The 23510-nt window shown below is 33.0% G+C and overlaps 1 protein-coding gene and 2 long non-coding RNA genes across 3 annotated transcripts in view; 2 read left to right on the top strand and 1 right to left on the bottom strand.

The window, feature by feature from the left end:
- Positions 1–23510, top strand: part of LOC134715659 (uncharacterized) — a 47244-nt gene that overhangs the window by 15544 nt on the left and 8190 nt on the right. The window lies entirely within an intron of this gene.
- The window catches only part of LOC134715657 (uncharacterized), a 43385-nt gene that overhangs the window by 14956 nt on the left and 4919 nt on the right, over positions 1–23510 (top strand). The gene's annotated exons all lie outside the window — the stretch shown is intronic.
- Positions 1528–23161, bottom strand: LOC134714038 (uncharacterized). Its single transcript, XM_063575287.1, has 22 exons — positions 23056–23161; positions 19455–19600; positions 15669–15892; positions 14905–14958; positions 14301–14363; positions 13416–13460; positions 12262–12321; positions 11794–11841; positions 11520–11579; positions 11026–11070; positions 9862–9924; positions 9421–9480; positions 8367–8435; positions 8158–8214; positions 7799–7855; positions 7510–7554; positions 6919–7037; positions 4866–5093; positions 3960–4224; positions 3392–3546; positions 2341–2579; positions 1528–1818 (listed from the first exon to the last, which is right to left on the bottom strand). The coding sequence occupies exons 2-22, from the start codon at positions 19531–19533 to the stop codon at positions 1571–1573; spliced, it is 2283 nt and encodes a 760-aa protein (XP_063431357.1). The 5' UTR covers positions 19534–19600; positions 23056–23161; the 3' UTR covers positions 1528–1570.

Genomic DNA, 23510 nt, shown 5'->3' with positions numbered 1-23510 from the left:
TCGGTGTAATTTGGTCTCTTGTGAAGAGTTGTCTCATCGGCTTTCATATCACATCTTCTATTTTTATATTTCTATTATATTGAACGACTTTAGAAACACAACACTGCTTTTGTTGATTTTTTTTACCAAATCTTGTTTGATTCTCTTATAACTTCTTTTCATCCTTATCAGACTTCTTTCTCCTTACAAATACATAAATGTTTCCCAACTTCTGAATTGCCAAATAATCGACTGAAGGAAAACCTCAAAAGCCCTCAAGTTCCAACCGCATAGTTGCCAAAACTAATTAACGGGTTGAACAAATGCAAAATCAGAAGGTGTAAAACAGAACCTAAAACATGTCAGACAGAATTTGTTCACCTCTTTGACAATTATTTTGGCGTTTGTAACAGCTTTTGAGGATGACACATTCATTCAAAAATAACACAAAAATAATCAATTGTTTCATTTCTAAAGTCGGTCAGTATAGTTGCAATAAGCTTAAAAATAATCTTCAGTAACTGTGTTGGTTTCTCGGTTTTTTTTGTATTTGTGTTTTATTTAATCTAATGACTCAAGTAACCAATCTGATTCAGAAACTGATAATATCTTCAATGTTTTTGAATGTCGTCAGTTATAATTGATTTGTGTTTATCGTTTTAGTACAGCTTAGGCTATCGGTTCGCTAGTTTCAATTCATTTACATTCCGTCGTGTCAAAGCATTTTTGGCTGACTTTTATTATAGTTATCCCACGGATCACCCCGATGGCAGGTGATCTAACACTGACACACAAAGTCCTAATGGGATAACTATTTTACACCTAAGCTGTGTTAGGTGGGACGAAAACCATTTAAAATTCACAAAATATAATTAATATTGCCACACAACCATAATAATATAACTTATATATTGTATAATATACAAAATTTAGAATTGAAATGGAGATTGCATCAGCGGGTGTCATTATTTGTGTCTCCCTATCAAGCACGGTGTTTGTTCTATATGTATTTCTATTTGTTTCATTCAGATGAGTTCATCTTTTTTCAAATGATTTTTATGGTTCGTTTTATGTTGTACTGTTACACCACTGTATCATATTAAGGGAGGCCGGATATCCCACTATCCTGTTCAACTCCGCCACATTCTGCATGTATGTGCCTGTCTCAAACTCGGAGCCTTTGATTCAGTAGTTTTCCTTTGTTGCTGCGTTGCTTATTTGTTTTTCGATTCAGTTATTATCATTAATAAACTGATTTACATTAGTTTTGTGATTTCGGGGCCTATTATAGCGGACCATTCGGTATGGGACTTGCTCATTTTGAAGCAGTTCAGTGGCCTATATGTATATAACATAACTTTCTGTGTGATTTTGTCTCTTATGGAGTTGCCTCATCGGTAATAATACCACATCTTCTTTTTCATATTTACTTTCAGACACCAAGTTGAAAATCTGAAAATCTAACAGTATACAAAATCTATACAAGGCGGTGCATAGAAAGGCTTACAAAGGTTAATAACAGATGAATCTTTTATTAAGGTGATGCTAAATAAAAGTCAGCTTAAATTTAACAACTTGGTTCACATTTTTGTTATATTTTATGAAATCCTCGAGAGTCTTTAATGGCTCTGACCAACAAATTGCTGAGATCCGGGTGACTGATGTTTCTTGGTAAAGAAATGGTTATCCCGCATGTAGAGGCAAATGGAAATCTGGTCTCTCCTTCTACAGGTGAAAAAAAATCAATTTCTATGTTTTTATCAAACCCTAGTGGTGGTATATATTCAGCGCCAGTGATGAATACCAATATATCTCCAAATGTAACATCGATTTCTTTATCTGAAATGCGTATGGGCATATATGAGAAATACATTATTCATGAAAAAATTCTGATTAGGTGTCATCAACATGGTATTTAGGAGGCTCGGTGGTATAAAAGTTGTCCGAAATACAGTTATAATCCATATTTATAATAGGTTAAAATAAATAAAAGACACATTATTAGTTTCACTGTATGAATCTACTTATATTGATTTGAATACGTTTTTTATAGTGTGTCTTTCTATGTTGTGATATTACACTATTGATTCAGATCGTTTTTACCTGTTTTAACGAATGAGCCTGCTGCAATTGTTTGCACCTGTACTAGAATCAGGAATATGATTGACATAGAATTGTATAGAATCAAACATCCAAAGAGTGATCTTTTTCCCTTATAATTAAATCTTTTTAAAACTGTGTTTATATACATAAGTGTTCTATAAAAGACGAAGTGTAAACAATGCATACCAATTTAAAACTTCAATCGAAAATATGATATCTGCCAGGCACCCTTCCCGAACAACAACAACAAAATATTACCTTCAACTGCTTGTAAAAACAATTCCCAAGCATAGATTGTAACTTCCTCACAATATTTGTAGTTGGTGCCATCATCACTCCAGTTCACACTGCATATTTCTGACAATGACTGCAATGTCGTTTGTGGGCATTCTCCACAAAATAATGCCTTGAAAGCAAGAGGGTGTTTACTTATGCATTCAAAAACTCCATCAACCGACCTTATGCCCTCTAAAAACGAACTTGCTTCTGCTAAGCACCTAATGATAAAAAGAAAACAACTATAACAATGTTATTGTAAATATAATTATCCAAATCCTAACAGAATTCTGTTGTTCGATACGTTTTGTCACTTTGTTGAACAAAGTTAAACTACAAAAATACTGAACTCTGAAGAAAATTGAAAACGGGAAGTTCCTTATCAAATGGCAAAATAATAAACCGAAACCGAACAAACAACCCTTTAAAAAGGTTGCTTATATTGTATTTCTGACCCTATTTATAATTATTTATTTCTGCATACACATTTACAATTGTGGTTTTGATTTAAAGCAATTTAATATTGATGAAAAATAGGTTTTTTTTCAACAAGAAGACGTATTTAATCAAAAAGATGTATTGTATATGCAAACTTTCATAGAAGACGCTTACCATACTGGCGGGAATTGACCGTACACCAAGTGTTACGTTGCGTTGACGTATTCTTGTTTGGTTCTTTTGGTTCATATTACTATAAGTTCATTGTGAAACATGAACTCTTTATTGACGCACAGTGCCGTGTTTTAACATTGACCAATGTCCATTTCAGTTAAATAACACTATAACCATGGAAACTACGATTTGAAGATCGTCGACGAAAGAAGAAAACTTATGATAAGATTTAACGAAAAATACTATGCTTTGTATTTAAAATACTATAGTAGTTAATGTTCAATTAATTACAGTTCCCATTCTTTTTTCCACTTTGTTTCTTTGGAATTATATTGTAACATTTTACCACTATTCTAATTAAGGGTTAATGATCTATCATTTTATCTATTTAATTGGTAGTAGTTAGTAGTAATAGTAATACCTATAATAAATGAGCTGTTTGATAAGTTGACGTATCAATGCATCTTTATCGTTTAGTTTGAAGCTCCAAGCATTCGATATTCCTTGGTCAACCAACCAATCTCCATGTTTGGAGAGAAACAAGTCTTTGGCTTGGAAATCTTCCACACTCTTCAGCTGAAACAAAATGGACATGAACAAAATATTCTATAGCAGAGTGTTAGAAACTTAATCAAGTAAAAAAACACCCACACACATCATTAATAGAATAAATAACGCTGTAAATATAATTTACTGTTAGATGTTATAAAGAAGATAGAAAGGATCCACAATTGACAAAGCTGTGCACATAACGGGTCTGGTCTTTTCAATATATAGAAAGGCAACAGTAGTATACCACTGTTCGAAATTCATAAATTGACAGAGAAAAAACAAATTCGGATTACAAACTCCATTACTTGTGGTATTCAAAATTGGTAATAATACTCTATTTGGTATTTCTCTAGTGATGTTGTTACGTTCTTTTTCGTGTGTTTAGCGGAATGCATGCAAAAAAAAATAATTAAAATTTGAGTAAAATAAAATCACACCTCTAACAAAATATTGACAATCTCCAAATCAGGCAAACACTGTATTTCAAATATTTCATTATTGTCGTCTATCAAAAACATCATATTGTACATGTTTACGTGTAAGCAGTGTAGGCCTGGCCCACCCTGTACCAAGGACATGGCAACAAGTTGTCCTGCCATTTTGTATTTCTTTCTCTCAAGGGCTTCTATATTGTGAGAAAATAATTTTTGTAAGGGCTGTCCTTCAAACAGCTCTGATTCCTGCAACTCTTTCATGAGAATCCTGCAATAAATTTCAAAATTATATTTGAAAATTGAAACAGTTCTGAACAAAAATTATATGAAAACACAAAAAAAAACCCAGAGAAAGTGGGAGATGAAACGGTCATGTTAAAATAAGTGCAACATCACAACTATGATCTTGAAGTCTACAAACTAGCAGTCAAAAAACTGAGAGCACGTTCACCAATATACATTGACCAAATAAGGCCAATCAGCCTAATTCTTCTTTGTAATATATATTTCAAAGTAGAAATTGTGTTCTAAAACATTAAACTAGGTTTTACTATGCGTGTCACATTTTTCAGTAAATAGAATGGTATTTCTAAAAGATACATTACAAGTCATGGAGATAAACCAGCGACGACATCACTCAATATTCTGAACTAGTTGTGGATTTTTATTTTAAATTACAAAAAAAAATACTTACATGAATAAGGAATAATTTCAACTGCAATTATTTACATATTCCGTACAAATATTAATGCATTAATTCATATTTATGTCACGGAAAACAGAAAATAATATTTTCTGTTGAAATTACATGATATCACGATTATTTATGCTATACACGAATAACATAGGTTTGAATTTTAAAGCCAGTTTAAAGTAAACCGCCACGAATAAAACATTGACCTTGATTACCTGAAGAATTCTCTTCTCGGTCCCCCTTGGTCGTCTCCCATCTCTCCACTAAATTTAACATACAGTTCTGCATTCTGGTTAAATGTTGTTTTAGACAATGCAAAAAATATGCTGTCTAAAAAACTCTTGCGGAATACAATAATTCTTTGAACAGATGTGCAATTATCTTGAAATTGCTCCCTTAACTCCTTTAGACAAGACTTTAAGTCTCCACTGGTACTCGTGGCCCTGGAAAGGTATCATATATATAATTCACATCGAATGTAAGCCTAAAATATTTATCCATATTTCTGTATTGGCAGAAAGAATTTAAAAACCGAATGAACAGATAGTCAGTAAAATCATTGACGAATAACTGCCGGAATACTCCAAGAAACAATGAACGTATAGAAAACCAATGGTGACCACAAAAAATAAATGTGTAGAAAAAGAAAGTTTGTTTTGTTTTGTTGTATGATAGTATTTATAACACACAACTTGGGTATTCCATCTTCAGGTGTCATGAGTTTCATTTTTATTTCACGGCATATGGTAACCCTAATCAACCCGCGTAATATTCCAACAAGTAATACAAGATCGTAAAACAATAAAGCCAGATTTGACCTACGGGTCTCGAGGCCAATATAGCAAACCTTGAATCTTTACCAGTGCCAATACAGAAACAGCCACTTAATAACACTATATTATCGCATGCTTCGATTGTTATCACATGCTTTTCTAAAACGTTATCGCATGGCATTCCGGTGATACTCGGCAAATCCGCAAAATACATCTGTCATAATGTCATAATATTATTGCATATTCGGTAACCACTGTTCTCTGCTGTCTTTCGTTTGTCATACATTATATATATTTTCGTTTGCCAAAGCATTATATGCTTTTTGAAAAGTATCATTCATATTTGCCCAAAGATATACGATATTAGAGGGTACGTTAGCTAAAAGATGGACGAAAGATACCAAAGGGACAGTCAAACTCGTAAATCTAAAACAAACTGACAACGCCATGGCTAAAAATGAAAAAGACAAACAAAAAATAATAGTACACATGACACAACATAGAAAACTAAAGAATAAACAACACGAACCCCACCAAAAACTAGGGGTGATCTCAGGTGCTCCGGAAGGGTAAGCAGATCCTGCTCCACATGCGGCACCCGTCGTGTTGCTTATGTGATTACAAATCCGGTAAATAGTCTAATTCGGTAGGTCAAATTCATGAAAGGGAAGGGGATTGTAGTTACAACGTAAGGAACATATCCGATATCATTTGTGAAACGGTTATTCCATAACGGTCAACCAACTCATGATGGCGTCCGTAAAATTTACGAAGGGATGATTTCAACTTCACCATTTGGAACTCTTGGTTTAATAGCTGAGCAGTAACCCTCTATCAAGAAAATCATGATAGGAAATGCAAGCACGGGAATATCGTATCAATTGGGAGATATATACCCCGTATGCAGGTGCTGCTGGAATGTTGCTACTTAGAAATGGAAAGTTCACAATAGGAAAGCTGAAATCATCTCTTTTGTCGTAAAGTTTTGTCTTCAACCGACCCTCATTGTCAATTTCTAGATGTAAGTCAAGATATGAAGCCGACTTAACTGTATCTGTAGTATCCTTTATCTCCAATTCGATGGGATAGATGCGATCCACATAGTCACTAAATTTTGAATTGTTTAGTGAAAGAACGTCATCTATATAGCGGAAAGTAGAGTTAAGGGATATAGCTAACTACGAGTTTGACTGTCACTGTGGTATCTTTGGTCCCTCTTTTCTTATCTTTTTTCCTAAGAAGTTCCTGCATGAAGTCAGCCTCATAATAATAAAGAAACAAGTCAACAAGTAGAGGGGCACAGTTTGTTCCCATTGGGATGCCGACAGTCTGTTGAAAAACACGTCCTCCAAACATAACAAATATGTTGTCAATCAAGAAAAACTAAACTAAACTGCATTAGCAATGACGTTCCAGTGTCAACCTGCATATTTAATCGGAGACGTTTAAAAAGATGGATATTTTAAACACAAAACCACTAGGGATATAACCTTACCTGACCATTCCATCAGTATGCAAATTGTTGTTTTGCAAACCCCTTCGTACTTCTTCTTCTTCTTCTTCATTTTCGGAGACCTCAATCATGTCAATGACATCGTACAAGTTTTCTTCTAACTATAGGTTAAAACAAAGTTATCTATCTAACATATAGTAATATAGTATGACGACAAATAATTTAACCAAGCTCAAAGAAAAGAGAGAAAGATCGATAGGACGTTAAACGGTCCCCTTAAAACACTAAGCGCATACGTCGACATCTAACTCGAATATTTAGGTTGTCAATGGCTGTTCTTTATGCTTCATGATCTTAAATTTGGTTGAAACTAGAATTTAAAATTCAACGCTTCAGAATAAAACTTTGACACAAATTGAAACAAGTGTGAAATGTATTATTTGAGTCAAATATGACCCTTCCCTAACTTACTCAATTGGAATAGACAAAAAGTGTATTAATTTACCCTTTCGCAAATTCAGATAACAATATATAACAATATTACATGAAATATTAAAACAGTGAAAAAAGATGAAGGATTCGGCTAACGATTAACCAAAAATGGTAATTCTAAACTCTCTATAAAATACATACGTTATTCTCAATAATTATTGTTTCATGGCTAGCTGGGTTAGAATCCTGTAATAAATCGAAATGTAGCCATGTAGATCTCTCTGAATATAGCTGAATTATTTATAATAAAGGATCTTACAAATTAATTCAAGATGCAATCACAGAAATAATTATATATATATAATTACGTCTAAAAAGTTATCAAAGACCACGTTTTTCAAAGTGCAGATAAGCTGTGAGTCTATTTCTTTGCATCATTCAGTTTATTTCATAGGGTATAAGATTGAGACATATAATACCTAATACATACATCATTGTTATTTACTGCTGTATCTAGCGTCTCTGCTGATTGTGGTGGGTTGCTTAACTATTTAATAAATAAAACAAAGTGCATTATACGATGAATACATGACAACTTTACTTTTACGTTAAAAAAGTGTTTCAGAAACATACTATAGAGCAGAGTGTTTACATCATATATTACATATTTATTATTTACTATAAATTAATCTCCTCATTATATAAAAAAGAAAATGTGTTATGATTGCCAAGGAGACAACTATCCACAAAAGACCAAAATGATTCAGACATTAACAACTATAGGTCACCGTAAAGCACATACCGCATAGTCAGCAATAAAACCATATTGTCAATATTCTAATTACTTACACTTTCTATTTCTGTGTTCGTCGTCGCTTCACTATTGTTTCGTGTAGTTCTTGAAGTCTAAAAAAAAGGAATTGTTAGAAATTGTCGTTACTCGTTCAAATAATCATTTAATTAGAGTCATGATAAATTTAATACATAAACGCATACACACAACAATTATAAATCAACAAGCCCCACCCAATACACATAATTAATAACTGTATAATTACCACAGCATGTATAAAATTCATAGCTTCAATAGCAGCAACCCTCCTTGGTCTGACGGTTCTATTTGATCTCTATACAAAATCAGAAATAAGAGATACATGTATATTACTAATTACAATTACATTAATTTGTTCGAATGGTTTATAAACCCCTACAACATGTGCATTTATTTAGCTAAACATTAACCTATATTTTGTGTGTGCATATAAACTTACAGCAGTGCTTGCATACGGAGTATATATCTCTAATTGGTGCGATATTCGCGCGCTTGTATTTCCTAGGAGTATTTCTAGATAAAGGGTTGCTGTCCACAAGGAAGCTATTCAACCAAGAGTTCCAAATGACAAAATTGAAATCATGCCTTCGTATATTTTACGGACGCCATCACGAGGTAGGTTGATCGTTATGGAGGAATGGTTTAACAAATGATATCGAATATGTTTCTTATGTCGTTAATACAATCCCTTTCTGTTTTCATGAATATGACCTACAGAATAAAACTATTTCCCGGATTTGTAATAGCATGAGCAACACGACGGGTGCCACATGTGCAGCAGATCTGCGTATCCTTCCAGAGCACCTGTGATTATCCGTATTTTTTTTGGAGGGGGTAGTGTTGCACAGTCTTTTGTTGTCTATGTTGTTTCTTGTGTATTATTATTTGTCTGTTTGTCTTTTTCATTTTAACCATGGCGTTGTCAGTTTATTTTCGATTGAGATTTTGATTGTTATTTGACGCCCCTATTCTTTTACAGGTTAATGTCGTTACATTTTGATTATTAATTATACAGATTAATTGTATAAGTGATACACAAGCATTCGTTTATGTTTGGCGCCAATTGGTTATTTACTGTAACAGGATACATCTTATACATTAACCTTAAAGCGAAGTTACTATTTAGTCAATTACACTTACATATCACCAACCGGGGAGCGTTTGTCTCGTTTTGTAAAGAAATCGGTTTATGTCGGAAAGTGCTTGAAAGGAATGTATAGTCATCAACCTACTTTGTGTTTAATTGTTAATTTACAGATCATATAGTTTAAGTAAATTACCCTAGGTGATGGTAATGACAGCATCTGTCTTCGCCTTCTTCTTTCTGAACCCAAATTTGTCTGAAGTGGACATTTATCAATCTGATTAAAATTTGAATTATCACTTAAAAAATCTACGTTTGCATGATGTATAAATAAATACCATATTTGAACATTTGTGATAATAATAATTGTGTTCATCAGAGTCGCACCAACAATTTTCATTTTCAGTTTTATTTGTTATTCTCGTGGGGTTTTGTCTGATGCTTCTTCCGTTTCTGTGTGTGTTAAATTTCAGTATTTTTTTTTACTTTTGAAATTATATGTATAGTATGTAAAATTCAATATGTTTTGCTAATCTAGTTATTCATATTCGAGTAAAAATATCTTTTATTATGGACTTTCCAAATTAATTTTCCTCTAAGTTCAGTATTTTTGTGATTTTACTTCTTAAAAGCGTACATCAGACTGGGTTCCTACGATATCTCTCTGACGCCGTCTACTTCTATGGGGTGGTGGAATTTCCTAAAATCAAAAATAATTGTCATTATACCGTCAAACTGATATACATCTTATCATCTATCAATGAGATAATATGATGTCATTTATTTACATTACAACAAATTGTAGTTTTTAACGACCGTGACTAGTTATACAGCACTAGCAAAGCTGGTATTCACATTATCTTCTTTATAGGTAATCGATTTTATGTTCTTTTTTGCGAATGAAAATCACAAATTGATAGTTTATAATTTGATTCGCCAGGCGAGCGTTTCGCCTACATAAGACTCTGCAGTGACGCTCAGATTGAAGAATTAAGAGAGCAAAAACAACTAAAAATTTGAAAACATTTGTAGATAATGTGCAGTAAAGTGCAATAAACCACTTTCGATTTTGTCCGTCACCGGAAAAAAAACTCGTCAATTATGCCAGCCTTTATGAAGTCGTTTACCAGACCTGTTTCCCTGCACTATTAACGTTATCAAGCTTAATGGTCGTAATTGTGCAGGATTAACTAGAAACACAATTTGTTCTGCAGGTACTTAATGACAATTCCTTAAAGACAGCAGTGATGTCAATTATGAGAATTTGCTGAATAATTCTTTCAATAAAGCATCATAGTTTTCTAACCAGTCGCTCAACATAAGAATGGAAGTGACGATGCAACTAAACGCCAGAATGATGTTCACTGTTTTGACGGAAATGCATAGAACTCTAAGAAGTTGTCTATTCTATTGATAATAAGGGTGACACCCGCACGGTAGTATTTCCGGGCCTATATGGGATAATAATAGCCTTTCTAGAATTTTGACCACTTTCTTACACTGCAAAACAATTCTCCGTTTACATTTAACTGCAGTGCTTTCATTTTACTATTCAGAATGCAGTGATTACAAAATTTAAGAAAATTCTAAAAAAATCATTTTCATCTGTGTGTTAAATTATTTCATATTTTTCTACCTCAGTTTGGGAAAGTATGTTCAGTTAATGCTGTATTTTTTGTCCAATCACACTATTTTGATACATTGACATAAGAAGGGTACACAAAAAAGCAACCTAAATCTGGAATGCAAATACTACCGTGCCACCTTAATAGATAAACATTTCCCAAAACATGAATCTTACCTCCGTTTGAACTGTGGCCCCTGAATTGGATGATTCTTGTTGATTCTATAACATATATTTTATGGAATTAAAAAATAGTATGCCATGACATTTTGGATTTTGTAACTGGAAGCATATATTAGTTTCTTGTGTACAATTTGGAATTTAGTATGGCGTTCATTATCACTGAACTAGTATATATTTGTTTAGGGGCCAGCTGAAGGACGCCTCCGGGTGCGGGAATTTCTCGCTACATTGAAGACCTGTTGGTGACCTTCTGCTGTTGTTTTTTTATTTGGTCGGGTTGTTGTCTCTTTGACACATTCCCCATTTCCATTCTCAATTTTACTTAATGATTTGAGAATTAATTGTTGACGCCGCGAATGGAGACTACATTTGTGATTTGCATTTTCAGTTTTAAAAATGATATTTTAACAGTGGCATTGTTTAAATTCAACATATGTTGTTTATCTAGTTATTCATATTCAAATAATAATATCTTCTCAAAACCGTACCTCAGATTGAATTTCAATGTTTTCCCTCTGGCGCCGTCTTCTACGAGGTGGTGGTATTTCCTACAATCAAAAAGTAATTTTCATTTTTCAGTTTGACTAATATGAAACTTAAAATTGAGAAAGAAAATTGGGAACATGTTAAAGCGACAACAACCAAACCTTTATTATGACGTAATAACATATACACTGCTTTGTAGGTAACGTACAGAAGTATAGTTAAGTGCAAATTGATTTATAAGTAACAGACAAGCATTTCCCAAAATATGTATCTTACCTCTGTTTGAACTGTGATCCCTGCAGAATTGGATGATTCTTGTTGATTCTATAAGATATGTTTTATGGAATTAAAAAAGTATGAAATAACATTTTGGATTTTGTAACTGGAAACATGTACTTAATGATTGGTTTCCAATTTGAAGAGGTCATATTTATATCATATATAGAGGATTTTGATATTGGCTATGGTGATGGATAAGATAGAAATGATTGTAAATTTAGATTTAGGTTTAAATTTCTAACGATGATGGAAATAGTGAAAGCAACTTTTTTTTTGGAAACCTACCATATTTCACAAGTTATTCAATTTGCGAATTAATTGGTGACGCTGCGAAAGGAGACTACATTTGTGATTTGCATTTTCAGTTTTAAAAATGATATTTTAACAGTGGCATTGTTTAAATTCAACAAATGTTGTTTATCTAGTTATTCATATTCAAATAATAATATCTTCTCAAAACCGTACCTCAGATTGAATTTCAATGTTTTCCCTCTGGCGCCGTCTTCTACGAGGTGGTGGTATTTCCTTCAATCAAAAAATGATTTTCATTTTTCAGTTTGACTAATATGAAACTTAAAATTGAGAAAGAAAATTGGGAACATGTTAAAGCGACAACCAAACCTGAAAACCTTCTATCCTTTACGGGAAGACTTTACATACATAAATTAAGTTGTATTAGAAAAACAAAATTAGTATGTTAAATTTGATGTATGTCTTTTTGTGCTTCTTCGTTCGTTTGATGTTTTTACAGTGATATTAAAAAGATGATAACACATTATTGACTGTTGTGTCCCTATTTTTGACATTTTTACTCTTTGAGTATGTTTGTTTTGTTCATTCATTGTTGACAATGTAATGGAATATGATGCGACTGTCATAAAAGTGAGGTTTAGCTAGCTATAAAACAAGGTTCAATCCACCATTTTCTACATTAGAAAATGCCTGTACCAAGTCAGGAATATGACAGTTATTAACCATTCGTTTTATGTGTTTGGACTTTTGATTTTGCCTTTTGACTTTTGATTTTCCTTTTTGAATTTTCCTCGCAGTTTAGTATTTTTGTGTTTTTACTTTTATTATGACGTAATAACATATACACTGCTTTGTAGGTAATGTACAGAAGTATAGTTAAGTGCAAATTAATTTATAAGTAACAGACAAACATACCGTTCCTCATTAACAAGTTATTCAATTTAGAACGTATTTGTTGACCCCGCGAATGGAGAATTCATCTGTAATTTACATTTTCAGAGAATTTGATGTCAATTATTAACTCAATACATGTTTTCCCTAGCAAAATTCGAGTTTCTTTTTTTGTGAATGAGTAACACCAATGGGCCTAAGGTTAATCGGCGTAAATGGTGTAATAAATAAAGTTGAAACTTTGTATATTTAATGTGGCGTATTTAAATAAACACTGTTCTGTAGGATATGTACAGTAAAGTGCACTAATTCAAATGGCGTCCTTTGTTTTAGAAAATAGTTTAATGGAAAAAACTTGGTCCTTTTTTTAGAAGTAGCTAACTTATGGGTTTTGTCACACAACCAAACTTGACATATGAGAAGTACAAAAATAATTAATAGTAACAGTCAAAAAAATTTCCAAATGAAAATATTACCTCTGTTTGAACTGTAGCACCCGAATTGTCTGATTCCTGTTGATTCTAAAACATAATCGTTATGGAATTTACAAAATGTTATGCAATGAAATTTTTGTTGTCACCGATGAAACTTAAGCTGTTCCTTTGCTTTTTTGTGGCTTCTTTGTATATGATTCGTTCATCCTATATTAACTTTTTAAATTCAAGAGTTTATCTAAAAATGAGGGTACTTTGTATATGGTCTTCTAAATACCGTTTCGATTCCTCACATCACTGAAGAGACATTTATTGTCGAAATCCGGATCTGGTGTACTAAAGAAATATTGACACCGTATGTTTGTGACACAACATCGTGGCCAAGAATTTTTTTTTCTTGTATTGTATTTATATTAAGATCCATTTTGTTACATCTTGTGATCAATTTCATTTGGCAATCGCCAATGACAACCAGCAGGGTTAAAGAACATCAGTTGTTCGACCTGTTAGCCAAATGCGTTTTGTTTAAATATACTTTTTCATTTTTTTGGTCTTTTGGAAAGTGTTGTTTGTGCTGTTTTCTACAACGAACCCTTTTACAACGAAATTTGGTTGGCATGCACACGTATAAAAATGCGGTTTTTATCCAACGCAATCATAGGTTTGAACGTAGTTTTCAATTTAGACTCGTATGGATATATATATATGTCTCGATTGTAAGGTTGTCTGCATATTGACTTCGGGTCAAAGTTTTAAACGTCGGTTCAAACATTATGACGTCGCTGATATGTCCGGGTCAAAGTTATTACGGCTGGATCAACGTATTTGACGTCACAAAGCCATGATATTGAATAAAATGAAGCGCTGAGCAGAGTGATATATACAGTGGTATGATCGATGAATAATAACAATTTCTTAAAACCGTACATCAGCTTGGGTGTCTATATTTTCTGGCGGGTACTGTCTACTCCTATGAGGTGGTGGAATTTCCTGAAATTTAGAATAATGGTCATTATAAACTAGTTTGACTGATAAAGAACTAAACAAGTATAAAGATATGATATGGTTTCATTGGAATGCTTAGTTTAATTTATAGCTTCAATTTAACAGAGTTCTGAGGAAGGACATCGGTTGTCCGAAACGATATATATTTTTGCAATGCTTACGTTTAGTCGGTTATGGTCGCTAAGTGTATAGCATCGGTTTCAGCATACCTTGAGAATTTTGTCAGACCCGTTTTGTCACATTTATAGTACATAAGTATGAACTAAAAGAAGCGTAAAACCCTACTTCTGCTTTCGATTAATACCACAGTTTTAGACGTATGCGTTGAAACAAATTTATCAGTAAAAGAGTCACAAGCAAGAACTTCAAAAAGACAAAGGATTGAAAGACAATCATTATTATAACAACCTTTTCTAACTGTTATTTTTTCATTCATTTTACTATTCGCGACAAACAGTCAGCAGTGTTTACGAACTCCGTTGTTTGAAGTTCTAGTAAAAAAAGGGTGTACATATATGTCATTCACCTGATCAAAAGGAGATCTTTCAAGCTCAGATTCACTGTCTTCTTCTTCGTCTAACTGAAAGTATATACTTATGAATTTTCATTTCAAAACATATCGATTGTGTGTAATGTCAAAACTTCGTGTAACTGAAAATATGGATTGGCTGATATTACAATTGGCAATATAAAACGAAAAGTCCGGAGGTTTTTAAAATAAACCTATTCAATGTCCTCCGAACTTGATAAAATTCTATAGTAATGTTAACCAGCATTCGAAAAATTAACAAAATTGCTATCGTCACCATGGCAACAATGGAAAACTATAGAAATGTTCTAAACCATTGAAGTAGCATTTTCTTTCTTAATAGAACGCAATCCCGGATATACTTTAATGTCGTGTACAAAAAAGACACCTGTAATTAAAATTTTGCAAATGGTGAACATGAGAACAGCAAGCATACCAAAATTTCAAATTACTCAAAACCTAGTTTTGAATTTCCATAATAGCTGTCATGAAAACAGCAAAAACCAGTATGTAAAATTTCTAAATCTCCTAATGTTTTTAAAAGTTACAGAATGATGTTAAGCTGGGAATGTGTGTGCACTTTCTGTTAAAAAATCGTAGAAATGGGGACAACTGCTATTGCTTGCAAACGACTCATCTATATTTAATCATCATTCCAATGATTGGTGTCCGTGATTATTCTCGTAAACGACTGGACCTATTCGAATGTTACTTTGTGATAACCATAGTGTCATATATATGATGTTTTAACGTATGATTACCAGTACTATAGGTGTGTTTGGTCTGATGTAAAGCATCGATCTGTTTAGCCTGTGTCGAATGCTCTCGACAGTGTCACCCTCCAACTTTCTAAATACCATCCCATCGTCCTTGGAACACTTCATCAAATCAAATTCCTTCCCAGAAAGGCACGGGAATACCTTTGTGATTTTTTCGACTAGTTTTTGTTTTCCGGCCGACCTTCTTACTTTGATGGTATGTTTCCCTGTATAGGAGAGTAACATGTAAAAGACAAATTTTGAAACGATCTGTTTATAAGCGAAATGATGAACGATGTTCTAATGTTAAGAGTTATTTTCAAACGTCCAAGTTCTATTAAAAGTCCTAGGCAAACGGCTCCATGCATATATAATAATTTTGTAATTAAACTCATCATAGATTCCAGGATTAAATTTTTTGAGACGCGCTTTTCATCTACAAAAAGCTGAAGTGACGCTTGAATCCAAAAAGTTAAATAGGCCAAATAAAGAACAAAGCTGGAGAGCCTTGAAGACCAAAATTCCTATAAGTTTTGCCAAATACAGCTTGTATACAGTTAATTCATGAATATGACCATATCAATGATAATTTATGTCAACACAGGACTGTTAGGCTGGTGTAACCGTAGGAAAACTAGGAGTGTTCATAAAAAAATGTTTAATAAAGCTTTATAATTGACTCCACGGGTGTCATTCGGTTTATCGAGAGGAATGAGCATGAAAGAATATATAACGGCGGTCAAGTATTGAGCGACGATCGCGAAATCTCTGGTAACGGATCGTGAAAGACATTTAATGGGAATTCTAGGTCAGATTCTTTAAAAATATTGCTTAATTTTCAAAACGCGGAACAAATCCGAATAAAAAGATATGTCTATCAAAATGGTTTAACTTCCCCAACATAACTGTGAAATAAGAAAGAGAAAATATGCAGTACTTTATGAAAAAACACAAAATGCGCAATGCATGTATATGTAATTAATTACAAATAACACGCTTTTTGTTACTATAATGGTCATGTTTCAGTTCATCGTGATATATTTGAAATGTAATCTTTGGTGTATCTGATAGTTCAGTAAAATTAAGGAATGTTCTCCTCTTAAAAGCATTAATTTGTATATGAAAACCTTGAATTTGTTGAATATCTATCAAACTTGATCGTGAAAGATCAGGCAACGCATTATTTTGATCGTGAAAGATAATGCGTGACCAGACTTATTACTAGTAATCAGAAATCAGTATTTCTTTTACCATTTAATAAACCTGAAACTGGTTGAAGCCTGTAACTATTTTGGATAAGGATGAACATTAAAGCTTTTTTTTATTCAACGCTTTACCTCGAGAGTTAAAAAACAACAACTAAAACATCTCTAGATAAGTTTAAAAGATTCAGCTCTGATAATCGGTGAAGTGCAATTCATGCAGACTGACACTATTTACTTATAGCCAATAGTATGGATATGCAACGTTTAAATCAAAATGATATCCATCAAACAAAAAAATACACTCAAAACAGCATCTTTCATGAGTAATTTGAGATTGAACGATAACCAACATTTTGTGCAACAGTACTTTCTTAAGTTCTGTATATACAACGCAGATGTGGATTGATTTAACTATATACTACAGACTATAGAATACCAAATCTCAAATGCTGTAATGTCTCGTATGCCTTACTTATGATAGTTAATGTTATGGAACGTCTATAATATCAAGGGTTTTACTAGAAGTGTCAAATGCGCTTAATGCGCTTAATGTATTTTTGTCCATCTGATGAATTAAGCCTTTTCAATTGAATTGTATAGTTCGTTCTTATGTTGTACAGTTGTATCACTGTCCCAGACTCGGGGGAGGGTTGGGATCCCAATAACGTGTCTAACCCCGCCGCATTATTAATGTATGTGCCTGTCCAAAGTCAGGAGCCTGTAATTCAGTGGTTGTTGTTTTTTTTATGTATTACATATTTGGTATTTGTTCATTTTTTTAAAACAAATAAGGACGTTAGTTTTCTCGTTTTAATTGTTTTACATTGTCAATATGGGTGCCTGTTATAGCTGACTATGCGGTATGGGCTTTGTTCATTGTTGAAGGCCGTACGGTGACCTATAGTTGTTAATGTCTGTGTCACTTTGGTCTCTTGTGAATAATTGTCTCTTTGGCAATCATACCACATTTTTTTTTAAATCATGATTGTCAATGGTTAATAAAAAGAGTGCAAGGTCAAATGAACCATGACATACAGATATCTATGAATATCCCGTAGACCAAATAAATGTGTTCCGATCCTTACAGTGCCTTAGAAACTGACAAATATAAAAGTTATGCTTGCCAATTAATTCGAAACATAAGGTCAAAAGTATATGAACCCTGACCGACAGCCAGACATAGACATCTTTCTATCATTCAATATATCAAATACAATTGACGTCATTATGGTCATTTATGAAACATGCAAACAGACACCATACACGAAATGCCATGGCGCTATAGCATACAGGTATATATCCAAAGGCTAGACAACATAAAACGAGCATTGCCGAATGTTGCATGACAATGGGTTTAATGTCAGTTGAAACCTTGCAGAAGTCGAAAATGTACACCTCACAATTATAACAACAGACACTTATCCTAAAGCTTAACAAATCCGCGAAACTGACTTGACAACAAAAATGAATCTTTACCATGAAATAAGGCAAGTTCGGAGTCAGGTGAATCCTGTCTGACGGACATGCAGTTTATAGGATCCAATATACCAAATGTGGATATCCTATAACTCGTGATAAGTGAGTACTTTACATGACAATAAAAAACTTCATCCTACATTCATCCAACTATTTTACATTTCATTTTCTGAAAATATTTATACTTTGAAAAGCTTAAACCTATTGAGGATGTTGACCTATAGCTTTTCTCAATACCAATAACAAATATTAACTATGATATAATTGAAGAAAAATTTGAACGTCTTCGTAGCATCAGATCTTTCACGATCCTTTTCATGATCTTCAAAAATGCGGTACATGATCTTTCACGATCCAAAAAATCCATTTTTGTGTAATTAGTTCTTCATTTACCAAGTTTCATATTATGTTTATACAAAATAACTATAAGAACCATTTGATTAATTTAAACAGAATGCCCTTATTTTTATTAAAGTAGGTTTCTAGTCGAATTTGTGAAAAAAATCATGTTTTTTTACATTTTCTATGTCATTGAAATGTCGAGAAGCAATCTGCCTTTTGTTGTTTTGTAATAACTATGTACTTTAAAAACTGGATATTCTGAAATACTGATCATAATGTTGAACCATTTTGAAAGACAGTTTTATTTTGTCGTAAATTTGTCTGTGTAATTAATTTTATTAGAATATGTTTTGACCTTTTATATGTCTTCTCGATTAAATGTCTTTCACGACCACCAGAACTTTAACAATTGTCGCTCAATACTTGACCGCCGTTAGATATTCTTTCACGCTAATTTCTCTCGATAAACCGAATGACACCCGTGAACTAACTTTGATGTTGTTAATAGGAAATATTTTTGTACAATTTATAGGTGACTTTTCTTTGCAAGCTCTATGGTTGAAGACCGTCCTGTGACACATAACTGATTAATTTTACACCAACGACATTTGGTCTTGATTGGAAAGTTGAATCATTGGCAACTACACCACATCTTCTTATTCTTTTATTCGTACGAAATAATGATCTGGCAGTCCTCTAGAAGATGTTATTTTTTATAACAATCATTTCTAATTAATATATATGATATCTTAAAGCTTTAACTTACCTAATGATTTCTTACTTAAAAGTTTAAGTAGTCCAGGACTACTTTTCATTCTATCTGGATCGTCTAGGCAGACAACCATAAATGTATATGTAGGGTACTTTTTCTTCCTTTTGGTTAGGTTTGTTGATTGCCTGAACTGTTGAAACCTACAATTTGTGTTTAGACATTTGAAATGAAAAAAAAGACGAAACCCATACTTATGCTTAGTTGATATGAACCCGAAATTAAGAGAAGTAACTACGAATCATACTTTGTTCTTATGACTTTCACAGACAGAAATAGCAATGTCAATTGTCAGACATTTCGGGATTAATATGAATGTTGAATGCATTCTCAAATTTTTACTATAACGTAACTATTTTTGATAGAACACATCGATAGAAGACGAGTCAAAGGGTTTTGCTCAATCGTTGCTAATAATCCATAATTCTTATATCACTTGCATATCTGTAAATACTTAGATTGGTTGTGAAGAATCTCTTAGGTTACCCAGCCGGCAATAGGTCAGTTCGACTTCGTTGTAAACGAGAATACCATATCCCCCTTTTTACCCTCTGCTGACAAACTCGTACGGGTCTATTGTATAAGTGTTATGAATCATTTTAAAGGCAATAAGTACTTCTACCTTTGGTATCATTACCCACGTGGAGAATCACTTTGTTTGGCCAGCCGGAAAAAAGTTCATTTCAAATAAGTGATATACCAGGGTACCCACCTTACCCTTTCCTGACTAACTCGTACGGGTCAAGGGGATACGTGCTATCCAGTCTGTCCAGCCGGCAATAGTTCAGTTCGGCCTCGTTGTAAACGAGGATACCATATCCTCCTTTTAACCCTTTGCTGACAAACTCGTACGGGTCTATTGTATAAGTGCTGCGGATCATGTATACTAATTATGTTTCCTTATGATCTTGCCACGAGCGGAGAGACAAGTTCTAATCAATTTTATATTTTTGAATTAACAATAGCAATCAATATACTGGACAATTCATCTGTCAAATTAATTAACACGACGACAACTTTAAGAGAAAACATAACTATTTAATAATTTCAAATACAAATGTATATCAATTCTATAAAAATTGGAAAAAAAATCTGTTAACCGGGGAGCGTTTTTGGTATTCGGTCGTTTAAACGGTTAACCGGTTAACCGTTTACAACACTACTTTAAACCCAAATAATAGTAATGCAAAAATACGGTTAAAGTTCGAGCCAGCCTTTTCCCGCCATTTTTTAAAGCTCAAGTTTCTCGAAAGGAGCCCCATCACCTATAAATATTTAGATTATTGTTGTTCCTTAACTAGTGCTATTTCAATTCCAAATTCTTGATTTAAAAATTTCCCCTATGAACATCCTTAAGTACCTTCTAGAACAAATTTAAATAACACTTGTTATTTAGCAAAGAATGACCCAGAATTAACACATTCCCTTGGACACATACACCAAAACCACGTTAAAGCCATATGAAACGAGTGACCAGTGAAAAATAATGTTAATCCAATTATTGAACCACTGCATACATCTATCATAAACTTAGTATTCTGTTCACAATTTTATAATTTTTTGCGCATAAATTTCGTAGAATCGTCATTTTTTTTCACTCGGTCAGAGTTGTTGTGGCAGGTAATACTTATTTAAGTTCGTGTTTTGAAGACGAAGTTAAACGATTGTCACCAGTTTGTAAACAATCAACAAAAAGCATGGATTTTGAGTACGTGTTGACATGTACAATTAGATACTAGTTTATTGTAGTGAGTCAATGACGGATCTGTGCATATTGCGATCATCGGGTCTGATTTTTACAAGACGGGTCATGCTAACTTTGAATACGGAAAATATGTCGGCGAATTGCTTCCGGAAAGGAAGCAATTAAAAAAGTAAGCTTCTCCTGAAAAGGACAAATTAAACAATTTTTTGGTGGAAAAGGTATATGTACATACATTTAATAATGAAAGCAATCCATTGTGTTAAAGAAAATATATGCTTTTTTTTAAGTTTCAGGTTTCATATGACTTTAACGCAAGTCAACAATTGGCCGTTCATAATTTGGGTGTAAAATAGACCAAAAGAGTAGGTAATTAGTTCCGTCAATGATTGATATTTTGGCTTTGCATAGATAACTGTGTTAAAAATAAAGGAATACAGTTAAATGTTGTGAACACAACAGAAACGTTGGTCAATTGTTTGTTTTGATTGTTGTTTTTTTTTTCCATTTAAAATAGAGGCAAACAATAGAAATAAACATTACAATCAACATTTGATATTTTGGCGCTCCATAGACATAGAAATATTGCGGACGAGGGACAAGACACTTGTGTTTTGTAAGGAGTGCATTTATGAATTGATAGATTACATTTCTATCTAATGAAAAAATGCAATTAATGTTACCATCAAAGACAATAGTTGGTAGTTTGCGATCCATACTGGTCGAAAAACGCGGACGTGAAAGAAGACCTACATTTTTTGAAAAGTTAACAAACAAAGGAATGGATTATTTAATTGTTTAGTTTCTTTTGTTACAGGGATACCATTAAAGACAATAGATGATAGTTGGCGTTCCATACTGATAAAAACGCGGACGTAAAAGAAGAACTACATTTTTAAAAGTTAACAAACAAAAGTATTACAAGTTAAATTGTTTAGTTTCTTTTGATTAATTTGCAACATAAATATCTTAACAGTGCAGTGAAATAAAATAGAGGTAATAACAGACTGATATCAGATAAGGGTTCATATCCGTAGCCAGGGGGGTCGGGAGGTTCGGAAGACCCCCCTTTTTGAAACCAAATAAGCACTGGGTTTTTTTCACACAACTAAATGGGGAGCAATTCAATTAGATTGCGAGTGTAAGTCTCTTAATCAATCTCAAAATGTGTTACGAAAGGGCTGATTCCCCCTTTTTCTGAAAAGTCATATTGCATACAATGTATGTTTGTTGCAATGTATATAATTGTTCTCGAAAACACTAAAAGAAAAACGGGGCCAATAGGCAAACAATTTTTTAGGCATTTAAATTGATATAACTAGAGGATCACGAAAATTTGATATATAAATTCCAAAACATGACAAGCGACCATCCTTAATGAAAAAATATCGAAGTTACCATTAAAAGTTGATAGTTTGCGCTCCATACAAATCACAAGACGCGGACGTGAAAGAAGACCTTGTATTTTAAAAAGTAAAAAAACAAAATAATTATTTTTATGGTTTATTTTGTTTTATTTCTTTTCATCAGACAACATAACCCTCTGAATGAGACTATTTGCAAAAGAAATTATTTAACAACGCAAATAAATAAAATAGGGGGAATAACTGACTAATAAGGGTGATAAGACCATTTTAAAAGTCACGCGGTCAAGTAGTGAAGTAGGCCTACTCAGAAAAAAAGATTTCTGGTTATTTCAACATCATTTTTTCTCCACAAAGAAGGGGAGCTTTGCAAACAAATCGCGAATCTTAGTCTCTATTTCAACTCAAAACATTTTTTTTGTGGATTAAAAGGGTTTGAGTCCCCCTTTTCCAAGGTCAAAGTTGCATCTGATGTATGTTTGTTGTATACCAAAATTAACATAGATTATGTAATTTTTATCATTATTTTTACCCAAGAGATATATTGCCGGTCACATCTTCTTCATCTTCTGGTCGGTAATTTGACCGTAATGAGGCCAATAGTGTTCTAACATTGGAAGCAACTTCTGCGACCGCCATCTCAGAAGAGTAATTTAGCAATGAATGTGTCAGCTTTCCTCATTGGTTAATCACTAAAATCTAAAATCGTTATAACTTCTGAAAATAGACTTAAATGCTTAGTCTAATATGATTTTTTTAACGCGTTAAAATTGCTTTTTCCGCGTTAAAGTTTCTTTTAACGCGATAAAGTTTCTTTTAACGCGTTAAAGTTTCTTTTAACGCGTTAAAGTTTCTTTTATCGCGTTAAAATTACTATTAACGCGTTAAAGTAACTTTTAACGCGTTAAATTAACTTTTAACGCGTTAAATTAACTTTTAACGCGTTAAAGTAACTTTTAACGCGTTAAAGTAACTTTTAACGCGTTA

Source organism: Mytilus trossulus, chromosome 4 (assembly GCF_036588685.1).
Source record: "Mytilus trossulus isolate FHL-02 chromosome 4, PNRI_Mtr1.1.1.hap1, whole genome shotgun sequence".
NCBI lineage: Eukaryota > Metazoa > Mollusca > Bivalvia > Mytilida > Mytilidae > Mytilus > Mytilus trossulus.
The sequence above is the reverse complement of the archived record's forward strand: the minus strand, read 5'-3'. Positions and strand labels throughout refer to the sequence as shown.